General features: G+C 39.2%; 1 protein-coding gene across 8 annotated transcripts in view; it reads right to left on the bottom strand.

Annotated features, from left to right (window-relative positions):
* LOC120789773 (microtubule-associated protein 4) overlaps positions 1-20192 on the bottom strand; it is a 122068-nt gene that overhangs the window by 63675 nt on the left and 38201 nt on the right. For 7 of the 8 annotated variants that reach the window (XM_040126761.1, XM_040126763.1, XM_040126766.1 and 4 more), the window contains 2 exons: positions 4370-4483; positions 2869-2955 (listed from right to left, as the gene is read on the bottom strand). In XM_040126761.1, the coding sequence (XP_039982695.1) occupies positions 2869-2955; positions 4370-4483 (201 nt within the window). The remainder of the gene's footprint in view (positions 1-2868; positions 2956-4369; positions 4484-20192) is intronic. The other variant, XM_040126765.1, reaches the window with a different exon arrangement.

The following is a 20192-nucleotide window of genomic DNA, read 5'->3' as shown; positions in this document are numbered from 1 at the left end:
AAGCTTTGCCTCACCCCAAGACATTCATCAGGGTGGATTTTAAAACTGCACTTTTTAGGCAAGTTGTTGCACTGAAGTGATATTTGAATTGGAAAGTTTATCTGATGACCAAATAGATATGGGCACGGAAAAATAATTGATGTTTGTTGTAATGGTCCTTAATGATTGAAGGTTAATTCATGTTTGTAAAACTATTTCTCAAAGGTCAATCCCTTATCGTAACACACCATTTACCAAGGAACTAAAAATGGAAAACGAACATGTAAGAACTGTATACATTATCTACACAGATATCAAGTGGAAACAGTGTAGTAGTGTATTCTAATGGAAATACAGGCAGGACATTACTAGCATGATGTAGAAACTCAAACAAAGTACTAGTGTGTGCATATGGTTACTGTTGATCTTTTATGACTTAAGGAAAATTGCAAATTGAAAGAAGTAAACGCATTGAAGAATAATTTTTCACATATCCTCATAGAGTTTGGGAAGACCTCAACTTCTAATTACAGATGCACTGACTATTCTGTTGTTAGCATAACTGAGTTGCTTTCCCTTCACAATGCTAAAAGATGACAGTTAAGAAACATATACATGCCTGTGATTGGTCAAACAAGAGCCTATGCCACGCCTAAATAAGTCCTCTTCAGATATTTGTGATCCATACAATTGACCATCTTGAGTTTTAATAATGTTATGTCTCTGCTAGCTAGCGATTCTACTGTCAAAGAAGAGTACTCCACACATTATCCACCCTTAAAAGCAGAAGTATTGCAGCAAGACGTTTGGATGCCTCACGTCACCGTGCGAAAAATCCCATGACCATCCCAAAGGTAAATACAGAGTCGTAAACTATGTTTAAAATTGATAATTTTTTATAATACAAACTTTATTGAATAAACTAGCAATAATTTTACAAATGTACACTACTGGTCAAAAGATTTAGAATACCCACATTTTTCCAGTTTTTATGGAAATTTAAGTAGTTCAAGTCCAATAAATTACCTTAATTGGTACAAAGGTAAGCTGTAAACTGCCCGAGGTAAAAAAAAGAATTGGAGGAAAAGAACTAGACGGTGGCTTCACATGATGGAAGACCAGTCCTTAATTTAGGATTTAACATTCATTGATTGTTTTTTTTCTAAATCTTTATCGTTTATTTGTTCTATAGTTTAATTTCAGAAACACATTATACTATGTAAATTTCATTAACAACTACAAAAGTAGAGGTGTGAGAGAAACCAGCCATAAGTTTGCAAAACTTACCAGCTAGCTTTCATCCTTGAAGTCTTTTCTGTTGAAAACCAAAAAAACATTGTTTGAAAACACTTATAATAAAGCATAAATTTCAGCTTTGTGTTGCTTGTCCGAGAACGTTTTCTAGTGCGGGGCCTTATTCGCCTCAGTGAGTTCATTTAGGCCCCCTGAGGCTGGAGGGCAGAAAACACCCACTGGTGGGGCTACTTTTGAACAGTGGGCTTGTTGGGTGTTTTTTTCTCCCAATGGCCCCAAGGAGCAACAATGAGCTCATTCCACACTCGAAATTAAACTTCGACAGGCAACACAAATGTAAGATTCATGCTTTATTTGAAGTGTTTTCAAACAATATTTTTTCAGTTTACAAGAGAAAAAACTTCAGGGGAATGTGTCTCTGCTAACAATGTTATTTAGCTACCTCTTCTTGCAAGGAATAAAAATAATAACTTCATTTGCAATCACGCTGAAATGACACAATGCAAACACAGAAACAGCTGGGATAAATGATAAACAGAGGCCAAATGCCTGTGATTTATAAAAAGAGAAGCCAACACATTGCAATATTATCAAGAGCTATGGAAGTGGAAGCATTGGAAGTGAACAGATTATTGTGACTTTAAATCGGGTATCTTTGGTGTTCAGTTTATATGCTGTAGGAATGAGTGCAGGATTAAGGCAGACTTTCAAATGATATTAACCATAAGAAAACCATATGCAAAAGTAGAGTCTTTAATTGTCTCATACACAGAGCACAGAGTTGAGTAACGAATAGGCATTCCAGTCCAATCTGAGCAGGTGAATAGAGCCTCTTCCCTTAGATAATCCTGACTCTAAAGTGACTCTACACACCAAAAATGGCAACAGCTATACAAGAAATTAAAAATAAATGACAAAAAATTTAATGTTATCAAAATTCCACTGTGGAAACTGCATGCTTGTAGTCACTGATTAAAAACAATAGTAATTAAATAACTATAATGTGACTACAATATATTTTAATCAACAGACTAACACTAAACCAGAATAAGATGCCAAACTTAACAACGGCTCCAGAGCATTGTGCTGCATAATGGCGCTTTCTGCTATCAGCTTTAATCTCCACATCCTTAACTCATTCTTACTGAATTTACAGCATACATCAGACTACCAAAAGGCACTGGATGGGCAACAGGTGTTACTAAAGTAAGTACAATAATGATTTTACTGCTGGTGTTTCACCCAGTTGTTGAGCAAGGTTGAAGACAATGTTTGTATTATCAGCTCAGGTAATAACAATGATTTGATACGATTTCATTAGTACTCCTGATGCAAGCTAACACCGTATTTCTACTTAGTTTCAGTCATGAGAAATAAAGGCTACAAAGATGCTTTTGGAGTTAAGGAAGCAAAATATAAGTTTTCTCTGAAGATGACAAGTATATTACTATTGGCAAATAAAAATGTTACAGGACATTCTAAACTCAGGGTTGTGAAGCAAATGCCAAGTTCATCTTAGAAGAGTCCATTATGAAGGAAACCATATTATGATCACTACTCCTGCTATTATTAGAGTAGCAGTATCAGTATCAGTGTTGCAGAGAGGAAGTTCGAGACAAACAATGTAAGCTATACCTGAGAAAGCTCCCATCAGGCCAGTATCCATCATTTGGGCAGGGCTGGTCTGAGAACCCAGAGGATCTGAATAACCTGCCATGGGGGCTGGCAGGAGGGAGGGAAAGAACAACATGAGGGCGGCGTGGAAGAACAGGAAAGAGAAGGACAAGAGTAGAACAAAAGAAAAAGAGAAAAAGTAATAAGGAAGATGATGGATGGGTGGATGGATAGATGGATGATGTAGTCAATGGAAAAAAGAAGGGAAGGAATAGAGGATTAGGAGGTGGTGCTTGGGCATGAGGGATTAATTATTTAGAATGGGTGAGGTGGAGGTAGACAACAAGGAGGAGGGAAACAAAAGGCAAAAAAAGCATTGAAATCAAACACAAACTTTTCTATATTGTAGACTATACAAGTACAATATTGTTTTGAGTACAATACTGCACTGAGAGCTTTGGTTTCACCCTCCGAATAGTTTGTACATAACTGAAGATCGTTGCTTTAGCACTCTGAAAATTTGGCGTGTTGTTTAAGCATTTATCTACATATATCTATTTTCAAACCTCCTGTACATAATAGCTATATGTATCTTTGTTTATGTTGTTTGGCTTTTTTGTCTTTGTTTAGTCAGAGACAAATTCCTTGAAAAATACTTGACCATAAAAGCTGATTCTGATTCTGTTAAGATGAAAAATCGTTATTATTATTGTCATCATCATTATTATTATTATTATCATCATTATCATTATTATCATTATCATTATCATTATTATTACTATCCATCCCAGTGGTGGAATGAAGTCGTTGCTTTGGAAGTCACAATTTAAGTTTCAACTTTTGGCTCTGAACTGAGAATTAATTCTACGTCAAGTTCTGGTTTAAGTCCAAGTCTTAAACTTTGTGTTTCAAGTCCTGACAGTTTTTTGATGCTGGTATGTACTGCCAAACATGCCGTTCCCTATTGCTCCTGCAACGTGATTGGCTGCTGTCAGACTGATTCAAAGCTGAATGGCTTCATACTTTTTTCTACCATAATTTATCACCTTTAGCCTTGGTGATGATATCAAGTCATTTCGTGTCAAGTTAATCAAGTTTAAAGTGAAGTCACAAGTCACTGGTAATGAGTAAAATAGAGTTGCAGGTCTTTGAGTTTTTTTAAAGGCATAAGATTCATGCATCTAGTCTGACTTGAATCCATACCATTGTTAATAACTGTTATGTTAAAGTTCACTAAAATAAAATCCAACCATTCACAATTATTGAAAATAGGACCGGATAAAGTGTCTCCAAAATGCACTACATTCAATTATTAACCAGTTATTCTGACTACAAATATTATACACCTCCTTCCGTGTTCTTATTTAAAACATAAAATGGCCTGTTAAGACACCAAAGCACCATAAGCAACACTAAAAAACTATTGCTGCACTATCATCGAAGCAGTAGTTTTTTTCAAACATTTTTTAATTATTTCATTTAATTTGGAAGTGTTTCTGTGGAACGCTGCTGACCCTCGTACCTGATAAGAAGTCTGTAGCCAAGGCCTGCTTCTGGTCAAGTGAGAGTGGCCGCACCTCTCCCTGCGGCTCCAGGCGTGATGCTGATGTCTGTCCCCCCGAGGTCAGCTTACAACCTGCAGTGACAACATGGATTATCGAACATCAGTTCCCCCTCCTCGCTGATGACGTCTTACTGTACGTCCCTAATTTAATGACACGAGGCTAATGAAATCACACTGAAAAACAAATACACACACATTTCACTCCCTCATAAAGCAGGCATTTAGAAAACATAAACAAATCTATATAATGGACTCTATTACACATAAAATGCTTGCATGGACCCGCATGAACACTCACACTTGAACCCATGCTCTCACCTGTAAAATTTCCTCCCAAAAGCAGATATCCCAGTCCCATACAACTCAACATTCAATGATGTTTGCTATGTGCTGCTCAGTGCCTCTCTCTCTGTCTGTCTCCACTGCAGCCTCAGCTAGCTCTGAGCTACTAACACTGTGAACCCCCAGTCACACACACACTCACACACAATCGCCACACAAAGTCACACACACACACACACACACACACACACACACACTCACACACAAGAATGCAATCACAGTCAGGGAGTCTGGGTTTGGTGTGACGTTTCACTGTCTGTCTGGTTCAGGTCCCAGGCCCCGCCAGCTAGCGCCTCCCCTCGCAGCCCACCCCCTCCCTCTCTACTCCTGTAGTCACCCTTCAACTCTTGTGCCAGTCTCGAACCAGAGGTCCTGAGTAGACTACAGTGGCTGGAACCCCAACTGGTTTAATTTGGCTGTTTGGGATGTGAGAGGTAAAAATGGAAGGAGAAGATGGGAAATAAAGGATGGAAAGGAAGGAAGATGGATAAACAGGAAGGTAGTGAGGCAGAGGAGTAACAGAGGGAGAGGAGGAGCATAGGAAAGAAGAAGGGAGGCACCAGTGGCAACACTCTCCCAGCAGCGTCCACAGAGGGTGACAGTGAGGCGAACAGACAGGACGGTACCCAAAGTCACAAACGCTTCCATATATCAGACACGAACGGGGGCCATGGCGGGGTGTGCATTGTCTGTCTCACAGGACGCAGAAAACACTCCGTCGGCAGGGTCAATGATTGATTCAAAAACACTAGTGCAGCAGTACTCGTCCTCACTTTCTCAATATCTGTCTGTCTGCCTGTCAATGTATCTGTCTTTGCCTTGTAAACAAATATTTGGGGAAATAGCTGGAGATGTGCAAGATCACAGCAGACTTCCTTGGCCAAAACAAGCACACCTACATGCACTGAGTATCTTCTACTCTTTGTCGTTAAGTCAGTGAAGCAAAAATGTTGCAGGAAACCAGGCGGATGTTCCCCTGCTGTGCTGCACTGCTGTCCAAGGTGCTGAAATCAGACTAAGCAGCTTTGAAAGGGCAGTCAGGGGCACTGGTATGAAAACCTTTAATACTTATCCCTATTTGCATTTTCAGCCCTTACTGAACCGTATGATTTGTCGGGCAGATCACAGTCTTATTTAAAGCTGTGGCCAGAGGGTGTTTTTGTATCAGGGGGAGGTTACACAAATACATAACCTCAAAGCTGGTAGCTGTCTGGTAGGTCCCCATCACTTAAAGAAAACATCTTTTGGGCAAAATTAGCAACCATATTAGCAGACCCAGCTGATACAACTTGAGTTAGAGTTGACGCTTATTATAGTGGTACTTAAAGGGATAATTTCAGAGAAATTGCAAGCTAGATTTATGCTCTACACACTGCACAGTGTTTAATTATATCGGTGTTGAAGTGCTCAGCTTGAAAGAGGGAGAAAGACCAAATGTGAGTGTGTGCATTTGAGTGTGGGTTTTGTTTTTGGTTTTTTTTTTTTTTTTTGGGGGGGGGGGGTTTGGAACATGTACAATGAATTGTTCCTGGTAGGTGAGTCAGTACTCGACAAGACGCTCCTTACAGTGTCATCAGCCATCGTGACTACTTGACCTTTAACAATTGCCTCCTTTTAGACCAGAATAAACACTACTGGGCTTTTGTAGCATCACTGAACTGTGGCAGAAAATTTCCACATTAGAGAACATATAACCAGAGCTACTGACTCCCACGTCTAACTTCAGATCTGCAATGTACAGTTTATATCCTTGCCGAGATGTGTTCCATTTCCTAAGAAAACTACCAGTGCCATCCAGAGATTTTTAACACCTTTTGTGTGGGTGGGTGCACTTAGATTGCCTTATGTCCAGCAACAATTTGGGTCAGACTTGTGCACGTAATATGGTCACTGCAAAGTGATTGCAATGATACGATGCACCGCCTGACCCTATCTCCCACCATGTCTTGTCTTAACAGGTTAAGAGTGGACATCACTGGTCATCAGCCTTGTCATGGAACAGTGATGTCCTGTACGATGGTTTTTAACTATTACTATTACTAAATTACTAAATAAACTTTCCTAAACCACACAAGAAAAACAGTGAAGCAAGCAGTAAGAGGTAAGGGAAATTGTAGATGCTGCCACAGCAAAGCTGATGTATTGTAGATGTGGAATGTCGTTTGGAAGCATGCTGTTTATTTGAATCAGTCGCTGAAAAATGTAATGCATTAACTAGCAAAGTGTGACAGTGCTTTTGATTCTGATATATGAAAAATATATAAATACAAACATGGTATGAAACAAGCTTTCTTAACAGGATAGTACAGAGACTGACTCCTTATCCACCTATTACCATGCAATTTGTTTGTGGATATTGTATTTGGATAAGGAGAAAATACATGTTAATGCTGATTGTATGCAGAACGCACTGCAATTTGAATCAAGGTGGATCAGCCAGACCACATTCGAAGGTCTAGCTCGCATTGTCTTTAGATCTCAGCTAGGTGTAAAAGCAGTCTGTAAAGTCCGACGACATTCTTGAGAAAAACATCCCCCTAACGGTCACGGTAAAGGTCACGCATCTCCACTTTTTCCCTCTACAGCATCTCTAATTACTCATCAAAAAGCTACTGATAAGCCTTGGCAGAAGTAACCTTAGCCTAGTTAGCAAGGCTGCTCAAATCGTAATTTTGCATGCCTTATATTAACTAAAACATTGCTGATTAGAGCTTCTAAAGCTTTAAATCTCTCTTTTGCAAAAGATCTTTGTGGGTCAAACTTGCTGCGTGATGTAACTCCAATTATCTAAGTAGAAAACAAGGAGTTGAGCTTGGCGTCTAACAGGCAGTACCACAAAAGTGTGACTTCTGCCATTAAGAGTTAAATATCTGATCCTGTATCACGTGTGAACTAAATTTCCAAATTATGTAAGAGCTGCTGCTGCTGCTGCTGCTGGGGGAGGTTGCTGACCTCAGTATGAGGATGAAGTATTGCTGGACAGACTGGAGCAGCTATCAGTTTGGGGGATGAACTTTATCGTCTCAGAGGCGTCTGAGGACACACACACACACACACACACACACACACACACTCAGAGCTACTCTACTGTAGCTGCACTAATGTGGACAAACAAAGTCACATGCACTCACATACAGTGAACCAGTATGCAAGCACACTCAAAGTACACACTCATGCTCAGACAGAGAAACACACACACACACACACACACACACACACACACACACACACACACACACACACACACACACACACACACACACAGAATATGAGGGCAGACAGACAGCCACAAAGTCAGATCCCATGCTTGTTGAACAGTTGGCTGACCCTGAAAGAATAAAACGGGTAAATATAGCATAGAATGAATACACACATGTACATGCACAGACACTAGTCTTGACTAATTCTAGTCATGCATAGACAAGTTGAGGAGATGGCACTGGAGCCCTGTCAGGACTGTTCTGAGGACAAGTAGCAGATTCAGGATCAGCTGAGGAGGTGGTGCAGGGGTTAGTGGAGGAACTCTGCCCTTCAAACTTTGTTATGATAACATCCCTACCATCTGAAATATGACTCAGGCTATAGTTACACTTTCTATTTCCGTGACATTTTCACCAGCTGATTACCCCGGGATGTTCAGGAATAAAATCATCACTTCTTGTTCACCATCTTATCAGATTTTTAACACCATATATAGTGTTTTGAAGGCATTATGGCATAGTGACACAAGACATGCAAATTCAGTGCTGGCTACACACTGTACCAAGCTTAGGCATATTTTTGGGTCCCTGTATGTGATGACTCACTTATAATAATTGACTAAAATCAAGGGGATAAAAATAGCGAAGTTATCAACAAGATATTTTCGACCTGGTAGCAACTGAGTCATTCTTTGACCCCGCCACCCTTTAGGGTTTAATATATCCATCTATTCATAAGATCTATGTGCACACACACAGGCGTTTATCATTCTGGTTGATTAGACCTCTGCTAAAACTGGAGGTACCCTGGAATTTATGTGAGGTTGCATGTTGTTGCACAATAACAGTTCAACAAAGATCAAGAGCAGGAAAGTTGAGAAAATAACACTCATTCACAGTCTCTACACACCTACGCAGTCCTGTGAAGAGGTCAAATCAGGCAACGTTAATGAGAACGTAATTACGGGTATGTAGAGCCATTAATTCAGCTTTTGGAAATTGTTGAATGGAATTGCCCATTTCTAATAAATGTCTGATAGATTCAAATTTTGGGCTGCACGCAGATGTCCGCACAGTGTCCTTGCAGACCCCTGTGGACTTGGGCGGATGACAAAACTTATGTCATGCAGACACGTACGGACATGCGGACTTGGAAACCATGAATTGGCCTTGAGACAGTATCAAAGGAGCAACTGTGATCTTCCACTGTTCAGCCAGCTAGAGGGACCCTGTGCCAGGCCTGGGCCAAGACAATGGGCTTGTCTGAACAAGACACACACATGCACACACATACATATCCCATCACTGTAAATCATAGTGAGAGGGTAATAAAACAAAAAGGAGAGGAAGGGGATGAAGGGTTGATACAACAAATGCGTACCGATCAGCCACAACATTAAAACCAGTTACCAGTTTTCAGGGGGTGAATTACTTTAAATCTCTAAAATATTTTTTTAGCCTTTATTTTCCACAATGGCAAAGCCATTTATTTAGGACTGATAATAGAGAAAGGCCTTTAATCTAAATTTTGCACCTTCCCTGGTTAATGCAAACTCAACACTTCCTCTATGTTTATCTGTTGTCCTCATATATTCTGTATCATTTCCATATCCACAGCAGTAACTATCAGTACAACATCAGAGTCATTTGATACTCACCACTCTGCTGCTCTCACTTTTTAAAAGTGTTGCTACCGACTAAATCATTTTAGTTGTTCTGTTTTGCCTCTTTTTTTTCCCAGGTAAGAGCTGCCATCAGTGGAACACCTCCTGCAGATGTTTCACATTAAAAATCTTCCAGTAGCTCAGTGGGCATAATCCAATTTTCCTTGTAGGTTCTTATTGTAAAAATTCGGCAGGAAATGTTTTTGCTTTCCTTGACGGTACCGTAACAAAACTGCAAAGTGGAAGTGGTTGAAAGAGTGTTTCTGTTAAAAAGAGAAACTCAGAGCAGAGGAGTTTTTACTCAATTGCTTTTACCCTGCGTCTAGTTTGAGCTCTTGTGACAATTACAAGAGGCAGATGTATAAATAAATTTCATGACATTCAAGACAAAGCAGCATCATACAAATTAATCTAAGATGAACTGCACAATAATTTATCTTAAACTGGATTTAGCAGTTGTATAATCATTACTCAGCTTAAGTCTAGCCTAAAGTTGCCGAGCTTGTACTCCATTCTTATGCTCTCTCATATGGCTGACACTGTGGGCTAGTCTCTGTCCTCTGGCTGACCCAGGCTCAGCGTGTTCCATTCTCCTCTTTCCTAGATGCGATAGATGAACCATACTGGCTGGGTCAGGAGTACTACAGGACGAGCAGGAAAAGAAAAAAAAGAAAAGAAAAAAGAGACACATTAGTAGTTCAGCAGCAAACAAGGGTAATCTCTGGTATGCAGTCAAACACATTAAAGCATGGCTGTTTTAAGAAGCCCATGCCGTTGTGCCACTTTTCCTTGAACCTCCACTGTAAGTGAGAATATATACTGGCTCTTTCATCAAGTGGGCACCCTCTGGAAATAAGGTCATGGCTTAGTTTGGATCTGTAAGAAGCCAAGGCATAACTCATATGATGAATATATCAGGCAGCTTTTAACATTAACATTATACGTGATCATACTGTGTAGTAAACTTAAGGAACTAGTAGGAGAGATGTTCTCTCTCACATCCTCATCAAAATTTCCCCATCAATTTGGTTCATTTGATTATCATCATGGTTTACTGCCCATGTAAGCTAAATACTTAACCTGGTTGTTTATCAATCTATTTCTATTCTAGATTCCGCATGGTTCCCTATGGTTTGCTTTACTAGAACTATCTAATCTGGGATGAGCCAGCAGGATAGGCTGAAGTCCTGCAGCTGTCCTCCAGCTGACCCCAGCCTCTCCCTGCTCTTCTGCCTCAGCCTCAGCTCCTCAGGCTTGGATATACACTTTAAAATGGCTTGGTCAGGGCCACCGCAGGACCACAGGCACACGCTGATGGTTCACCGAGAGGACAGAGTGCTATTCTCTGGTAAGGACAAACATCCAGAGCGTCCTGTTGATTCAGCCATGACAGGGCACTAATCATAAACCTTGAACCAGGTTGAATCAGACAGTATCCACCTTTAGCTGCAATTGCCTTCTACAAAAAAATTAAGAGTCTGAATGTACGAGGCTTTAGAATATAATTTATTTATTTTTACGCCTTGTGTCTGGTCCATTTCCTTGCAGAGATATGGCAATCGTTTTCTCGTATTTTGGGGTCCCATTCCTAATTCCTTCCTAGAATATGAAGAGGAGAAATTCTAAGAGACTTAATTTGATAACAAAGAGTAAGAGCTGAGCGTGAAAAGAGAGCGTGAGAGACGGAGGGAGAAGGAGAGGCATGGTGAGGTGATGTTAGACAAGGAGAAAACAGAGCTAGAGAAGGGATAGAAGAGAGTCCTCAGTGCCTCTGACGTTAAGGATGACGTTAAATGACATCCATATGGTACTAGCCCAACCACAATTTGAAGGGTTTCCCCTTGTACTGTTGCATACTTCGTGGCTCTCTAACCAATGAACATTCAGCCTCTGTGACATACTGTATGAAGTCTTCTTCCAGTAGTTCTGTATGCAGGCATCTGACCAGTTATTATAGAAGATCAAAGCTTGGCCTAGTTTTATTTAGTCCAGCCAACAAATTCAAGCCAACGTTTAACTTTTAAAGCTCCTGCTGCAGCAGTTGGGGCACATGGACTTAATGCACGCAGACGATACAACCCACATCAACAAAACGACAGTATATCCAGGATTCTCCTCAAGAGGGAATTCTGATGCTGTAGCGACGTATATGAGCCATGATATGGACAATGCATGAGGTGGAGGAGGCTGAAATGGTCAATCTGGCTTCTGTCATTGAGAAAATCCAAAGCAGATTTATTAGCCTGGTTCCAAAACGCTTAATGCCTGCCCACATCACAGATTTGTTCAGTGATCTAAAAATATCTGGTGTCGTGCCTATTGATGACTGTTTCAGCTGGCTGGAAAATAATCAACCAATCAGTGCTTTGTAGGCATGATTAGAAATCTGTACAAATGTGAACAGTAACAGAAGAAGTCAATGAAAACTGACGTTGGTGAGACGGATATGTCACCCCCTACTGATTGATTAAGGAAAAATGAAACAAAAAACGAAACAAGATGAAAAGGGCTAACATGAACACTACATCAAGTTGAATGGATGAAGTAAAACAAAATGGCAGTCGTATTATTGGGGCTAGATATTCATGACATCATCATTGTAATATCCATTGGTACTGAGTTAATTTTCAGTTTTCCCTTATATCTATTCTTTCAGCATTTGAAAGAGACATGGCCTAAAGAGGACACATGCTCCAAAATGTCAAATAAAAATGTATACATAAATGCAAATTTTATATGTAATGTAAAATGTATAGAAAAAAATAATCATGTGCTATCACGCATCCTTTTTGTTGCTGTTAATGCCCTTTCACATTTATTTGTGGTTGATGCCACCTGATCATTCCATCTAACAAAGGGAGTTTTGAGTCAAGCTTGTATATTCAAGACTAGTCATGTCTTAAGTCCTTGCGGCTCCATGTTCATCTGTCCATTTTTTCATCCATCAATTCATCTATCAGTGTGTCCAGGGGGAAGCAGATATTGCAATACTTTTTCTTAGGATGGTAGTGGAAGAGGGACGCTTGTTTTTTGTGCTCTCTGTAGTTGGGCTCATTCACTTCATTGCATTGTTAAGAAAAAGACAAACTGAGACATGGGTCTAAACTAAAACTATTATCCAGCATTTACCCTGTCTCCTTTCCAACTCATTCTTGATCTGGCTCTAGCAATGTGTGGGCTGTAGAAAATGGAGATATGGATGGACAGATATAGCCTGAAGCCAGCCAAAGTGTTGGAGGGAATAATACTGCTCATCTGTCCCAACTACCAGCTACAAAACATTTTTGGGACTTTTCGGTTTTTCTGGTTTACTGTATTCTTTTCCACCATGATTACAAATGTGTTCCTAAATAACACATTGCAGGTTTGTGCACTTTGTAAGACAGAGAAGGAGAACAGGCTGTGGAGGTTGAGAAGTCAGGAAGCTAATGCAGTGATGGCACTAATTCAACGTGTGAGAGGGTGATGTGCATTGACAGGCAGGAGAGAAGGGAAGTGCAATGGATGTGACAACGTCTATGTAGTGTGTGAGTGTTTATGTTTCTGCGTGAAGCGGGTGGTTGATAGGACTTGCAGGTATCTTTAACAAACACACACATACACACAGTTGCCTGTGAAAACCTTCTCCTTCCTCAATCCTGGCTTTCTTTCTTTGAATCCAAGCCTATCATCCCATTGTATCTTCCACACCTCCTTTTACTAGCCTGAAAACAAGCCTGTGTTTTTCTGTCTGGAAGGAGGAAAATAACACTGAGGCAATCCCTCTGTGGCTATTTCATTTCCCACACTAACTTTCTCTTTACCTTCTTAACGTCAGATTTGGTTAGTTATTATTGGCAAGATAAAGGAGTTGAGCCCCCGCAAAGATTTTCTGACGACCCTCTACATTTTGTTCGCTAATACTGTATTTGCATTTCAGCTTTCTTGATTACCAGCACTCCTAAGTGTCATGAATCACAGTTCATTCTATGAGGCCTAGAAGGGGGGGACCGCATTAAGCTCCCACCAGCAGGGATTGTGTAGTCAGTGCCTGTCAAATCAACAGATGAAGTGAACAAGTGCCAATGGCCTCTCTGCTGCACTTCAAAGTGCAGCAGAGAGGAGAAGAATCACTTGTTGCCATGTTGATGTTTCATATTAACAGCATTTCACATTTGAAGCTCAAAGGCAAGTCTGAAGCCTCACACACATACTATATTCTGACATGAGAATAAAGAGGAAGACATTTCCTCAGTCAAAATCATACACACATGTACATTGGGATACACACCAAGACATAGGCATTGAGAATAAAACACACACACTTTTGCATGTGAGAAACACTCAAACAAATGAAAAGCTTTCTGTCTACAGAGGACGCATCAGTGAGGGAGGAATTAGGTTTTCTCCCAGCTCAGGGATTAAAGATGAATATTTAAAGGATATTCATCCAGCATTTATACCACATCACTTCTTCAAGTAAAAGAGGCTGACAGCATGAGTTTATCGAATTATGCAAAGATGGTAATGTGCTCTGCCAAATGTTAGGAGTTATGGTATTCAAATCAAATAAAAAGAAGGTGACATAATGAGAAGTAGGCTAGGGTGAGTTTGACCTCCCAAAGACTGATTTTCCAAGAGCAACAGGATTTTTCATTTTACATATTCCTTACAGACTATTGTCAATATTTTGAATCGTCGTGATTTTAGTTGCATTAAGTTAATGAATGAAATTAAAACATGAGGCTTTTTACAGGATATTGACAGTCATAAAACCAGACCAAAAAAAAAAAAAATCTTTCTGCAACAGTGGTACTACATAGTCTATAGGCAAGACTGTGGCTCTGTAAGGCTGTAATTCTCATTGTTAAGACAACAAAGATGGTCCAAAGTTAGATCCTCAGACGCAGTGAAATAATGTAAAAACTGGCCAGGGGATGATGTCGAGAAAAGGTCTAGACACCAAACATATATTTACATAGTTCCCAATACAGTCATTTACAAAATCATCTGTAAGTTTTAGAGTCTGAGCTGACTTCTCTATTTCTTACTCAAGTTAAATAAGCCATTGGCATCACAATGGCTTCTCTTAGCATCACTAGTCTGTAACAAATAAACCCAGCAAAGGCCAAGATATTTAACTGAATAAGTGAAAACTTTAATCTGCTGGTTGAAAAAAGAAAAAAAAGTCAGTAGGATTCATCCTTTGGGGACCACAAAGGTCTGTACAAAAGTTAATGGAACCCATCCAAATAATTGTTGACAAACTTCACTGCGCACCAATTGCATCATGTTAAACATTTTTCCTAATGAGCCTATGATGTAACACCTTTATCCAGTCGATCCATACTGTACAAAGCATGCAGCAGCCATGACAGGAGTTCAAGGTCCTCAGATGATGTATGTCATTATCACAGATGGTGTGGGCAAGTGCACAGAATGTACTGTACCTAAGTCGAGGTCTACCTATGCTTTATTACACAACTCCTGAAGTCTCCATCTGCTTTTGTCTCCTAAATCCTGTCAACTTTTGAAACTTCCTTCACTCACTCGTCATCCTCTTCAAGGGTAAAGTAGGAGAACAGCTGTTCAGGATGAAGCTCTTTTGGGTTTGTGATGTTTGTACACGTAAGTGTGTGTGTTTGTGGTGTACGCTCGGAAAGGTACGGGATGATCCCTCCACTGAAAAGCACATCTGTTTACACAGAGGACCTTTTCAATCTATCTACCCCTCTTTTTCTCCCAACATCACCCACACCACAACTCTTTAAGTAGGAGGTTGGAGGTTACAGTAAAGTAGATGGCAAAGCCTGAGCAATACGACGACTCATCTCAGAGCTACCTTTCTGGAGCTCCACTCAACAATGTCATTAAGTGGTAAAATATATTTAAATGGGGCTGCAATTAACCATTGGTTTTATTATCGATTATTCTGTTGATTATTTATTATTTTTTTGTCAGGCATTTAGTCTATAAAATGTTTCCAGCTGAAAGTACTGAAGGTTTTGATTTCTATGGTTTTGTTACACATACAGTTTCTAAAGGAATAAACTTCAATACTTCAATACCTATTTTTATGATTTCTGGACAAAAACCTCTTGTGGCGCTGCAAGTAATGACCTTTTTCTGTCAAATGAAAAGGAAGAAATAATATGACAGCCAAATTTTCATACAAATTTCAACAAAACGTATCTTCATTTATCTTCATTTATCTTGGAGACACACAAAATGTGTCTCCATCCACTACTGTTCTACGAATATTGCATAATAAGTTGGCCACAATTGGATAAACAGTTGGTGGTGCTAATTCTCCAGTTGGATGCTACTGAACCACCGCAGAAGACGCAGGTGAGTTGTCATACTTAAAATAGTGCCTGTCAAACCTAAAGGATGGGGAAACATTGATGTAACACGAGAGCTAGAGTTCCTATAATACATCAATGATGGAAAGTTATTTGATAAATATGATGACAATATGGCAGTAGCTCATGTTTGAAAACAGGTGGGTGGAAATGCACTTGTTACAGTGTTGCAAAACCTATTAGGAAGGAGAGCCTGTCTCCTCTCAAAGAGGGAAAGTGGTTTATTTTAACCATCACCACAATCTTTCTCTAACCTTTATCAAGTAGTCTTATGACCTAAACCTTAATTATAGAGGAGTACAATAACAAAATGTTCATATTAATCTTTTGTATAGTGATTGTAGAAAGGTAAGATAATGGTGTCAGATCCTAAAACACTCAAATTGGTCAATTTGAAAGGCAATGACAAAAGACCTTTTTTGTTGTTTAGGTTGGAGGACTTGTTGGAATTCTAGTTGTGGAGGTTTTCTTTAGTATAGCTGAGCATGGTGCAATGTAGTTAAATGAAAACCATAGAAAAAGGAGTTGAGCTTCTGTCATGCTATCTTTCTCTACTCTGTGTTTCTGAGGTACATCTCCTTTCATGTTTGTACCCAGTCAGCCAGTAATTTTAAAAAAAACTTTAAAATACTGACAGCTTACAAAGCTCTTTAGAGAAGCCAAAATTCCCTTTATTTCCTTTTCCATGTGTACTTTTAAACCATAACTACAAAAGCAAGTGAATTGCTGGTTTCTTTTTGTTGTCTTTCCAAGAAAGGAAAGAGTAATATAGTAATGTGTTTTGTAACAAAAGAGGTGCATCCCGCAGAAGCGAAAGAAAATAATTTCCCTGCGGCAAACACTAATCTCTAAGCTTTTGCTGTGAAAATCCACCACCTCCAAAGGTTACGGCCAGTATGACTAAGCGTCTTGCTCTCTTAGAAAGCTGCTAAGGTATGAGAATATCTGAAACAGGAAATAATACTGCACATAATAAAAAATGCTGCAAGGAACAGGAATAGAAAGGAGCCACGAGAAGGAAAAAAAACAGCAGTTAGACATTAGATAAGAAGTTGAGTTCAGGTTGGTTAGAAGAATGAAGCGAAAGCCAAAGCCAGGTAAGTGTTGGTTATACATTATATTTGTTTATTAGCACAAGGTGCAGGCAGATAAAAGACAGAGGCACATCTATGAAAGGACACTCTGAGATAGATACTATTGGGATCAAACAAATAAAAGAGGCAGAATCTAACTCGCTTTGGAATATACACTACCGGTCAAAGGTTTTAGAACAGCTCCACTTGTTACTGAAATTTATATAGTGTAATGTCTCAGTGTACTCTCAGATTAAAGCATTGACTAAATAAATAATATAGATTTTTTTTTAAAAGGAATCATGGAATCTTAAATCTTAAATCCTAAATATAATCTAAATGTATGACTTATTGAGCAGCTGAACACACTCATGGCGTTCTTTGTACAATGGAAATGAAAAATTGTTTGGAAAGTTTGTCCCAACACTGTTGCAGAAGTTCCCATGAATTTGTTGCACTTGCAGGTTGCTTGGCTTTCACATGCTGTCCAGTTCATTCCAAACCAGCTCCATGCATTTGACTGTCTTCCTTTGAACTTGCCCTTTTTTTTTTAACCATTCGGATAGCAATATACAGTTCTATTTCCTGCAGTACAGTATTATCCTAATAATGCATCAGAGTGTGTAGTAACAACGTTTGTTTCAACACTGCCTTTGGACAGACAGAGGGTTTGTAAGTAATCAACCTGTAAGAATCGTTTGCATTAACTTACAAAGCTTCATTTACCTCCACTGCTGCAGGAAAGCTGTGAGTTCACCAGTTCTTTTTTAAACCTTGGGCAGTTCACTGCTTACCTTTGTACCATTAAAGGTTAGTAACTCCACTTGAGCTGCTAATATTTCAGTCAAAACTGGAAAAATAGGGGTTCCCTGACACTTTTGACCGGTTGTGTATATGAACTTTTCATGCATCAAAAAATAAGACAGTCAAAATTCACATATAATATACAGTGCATCACACTACAAGGTGAAAAATCTGCTAAAGTTTTGTTAAATCTGTAGCTAACCTTGACCTTTTACCCTTTAGATCTCTCTTTGGAGGTCTTCAATGACTTTAGCTGTCCATTGACAACCTCTAGAAGATCATATGAGTTTCATATGATTTAAACTGAGAAAACTGCTAAAACTGCACAGATTAAAAGTGTGTTCATGAACAAATTACACTTTTCACATTTTCATTCTATTTGGCCAATAACGTGTCAAAGTATGAAAGAAAATGTCTTAGCCTTAGTTGGCCTTGTTGGCATGCCACAGAACCTTATATATAATTTACTAGGACTCATTAACAACTCTATTACCCTATTACTCTATTCCGATCACTTTAAAGTAGAAGTTTGTTATTCTAGCTTGTGGCTAAAAGCACCGTTATCTCTATAAATTCTAATAAGTTCGTTTTCAGTGTTTGATTGATAGACTGAATTTATTGCATATATAACAACACAATAAAGCAAAAGACACAAGAAACACATAATGTTATTAGTAACGACTCAAGGAGGCAAGCAAATAAAATAAACAACATTTTGAAATTTGTTTATTTAAACTGAGGCTCTGAGAAATATTTAAGAACTAAAGAAATGCAGATTTACTGCTCATCGTCAGCTAAAAGGAACACACAGCTCAAAGACTAGTGGGACGTCTCTTACATTCTTTACAATGATTAGTTAATGGATGATTGTCCACTGAATTGCTGGCTTTAGTATTTCCTTCTCTATCTATTTGGTTAAGAAAACAATGAAAATTAGTGCAAAGTAGATAGCGAGCCCTGGTTCAACAGCTCAGAAATTTGGGGGAAAGGTGACCAAAGCATTTCATTAAAGGAGAAAAAAAATGTTTGTCAAAAATACAAATAGTCCTTTGGTGGTTAAATATCTGAGTATGTTTGTGTGTGTGCAGGTTGCAGGGTGTTGACGGATCAGGCTTGCAGCACTGGCAACTCAGTTTGAAAGGTTTCATGCAGGAGGGCACGGGCTGGCTGCTGGATGGTGTCTGTGCCTCTGAGTGTGTTTGTGTGTGCGTGTATGTGAGGACATAGACATATCAACTTACTGTCTGTATTTGCTTCAGTGCGATTAAATGATTGTAATATTAATTTGTTTCTTATGCCACCGTAGGCTTTTAAATTTATAAAGTTAAATTGAATCTCTATATATTTTTTTAATATTGGACAAATAAACTTGATTTGCAAATAAGTGATCAGAAAGACAAGACAAGGCCAGATAAGAAAAGAACATTTCAGTGGACACAGTGGAAATATTGTAATTTTGGGTCAAGAAGAACTATAGACAAAAACAAAAAAATACACACTGAAATTCAAATGTGACTGTGTGTGTATGTCCAAAAAACGTTGTGTGTCAGAGACACCAAGTTTGCCCATTGGAGTGAATCACAGTGTGCCAACACATTATTTTGAGGAACAGCATGTGCTTAAGTCAGAACAGCATGGCCTGGCTGTGTGTGCATATGCGCATGTGAGTGTGTGCGTGTGTGTGTGTGTGCGTGTATACTGTATGTGTGTATAGGTTGCACAGGGAGAGGGAGGAGGTGCACAGAAGCGGAAGCACAGCTGATTGACAATCGGCATGGTGATGGAGGCGGGTTCTAGTCCTCTGAAGCATGGGGATTGAGAAAGGAGGAGGAAAGAAAAATAAGGGAGAGAAGTGGGAAGCAGAGTAAATGAATGGTGTGGACAGCAGTCACAAGGAAGAGAGGGCAAAGCGTAAAAAGATAAGTGCATAATTAAAAGGTGATTCATTCACGGAGAGAAAACAATAATAAAAATGGCATAAAAGAGAAATGAAGATTTTTAAAAAAGCATAAATATAACAAAATGTGTTTATGTAGAGGACCGAGAAGAAAAAAGTAGGATGAGAGAAAGGGGTAAGGGGAAAAAATAGAAGAAAGCAGGTTAGTAAAGCTGTCACAAAATCAACTGTAACTCATCTAACGAATGTCAAATAATTGACCAACATGAGAAATGCCAAATTTACTGTATCTCATGCTTCAGGTAGTATGCCAGATTTAATGGTGCTCATCATCTTATATTGGTCAAATATTTGGGAAGATACTCTATACCATATACTTTACATGCCATGCAGTAGTGTCATGCAGCAGAGGTGCAGAGGTGACATGCAGCATCTCAGCACATACGCACTCATACACACA

The sequence above is a fragment of the Xiphias gladius genome, chromosome 5, assembly GCF_016859285.1.
Source record: "Xiphias gladius isolate SHS-SW01 ecotype Sanya breed wild chromosome 5, ASM1685928v1, whole genome shotgun sequence".
Taxonomy (NCBI): domain Eukaryota; kingdom Metazoa; phylum Chordata; class Actinopteri; order Istiophoriformes; family Xiphiidae; genus Xiphias; species Xiphias gladius.
Note: the sequence above shows the minus strand (reverse complement) of the source record. Positions and strands in the feature narration are given on the sequence as shown.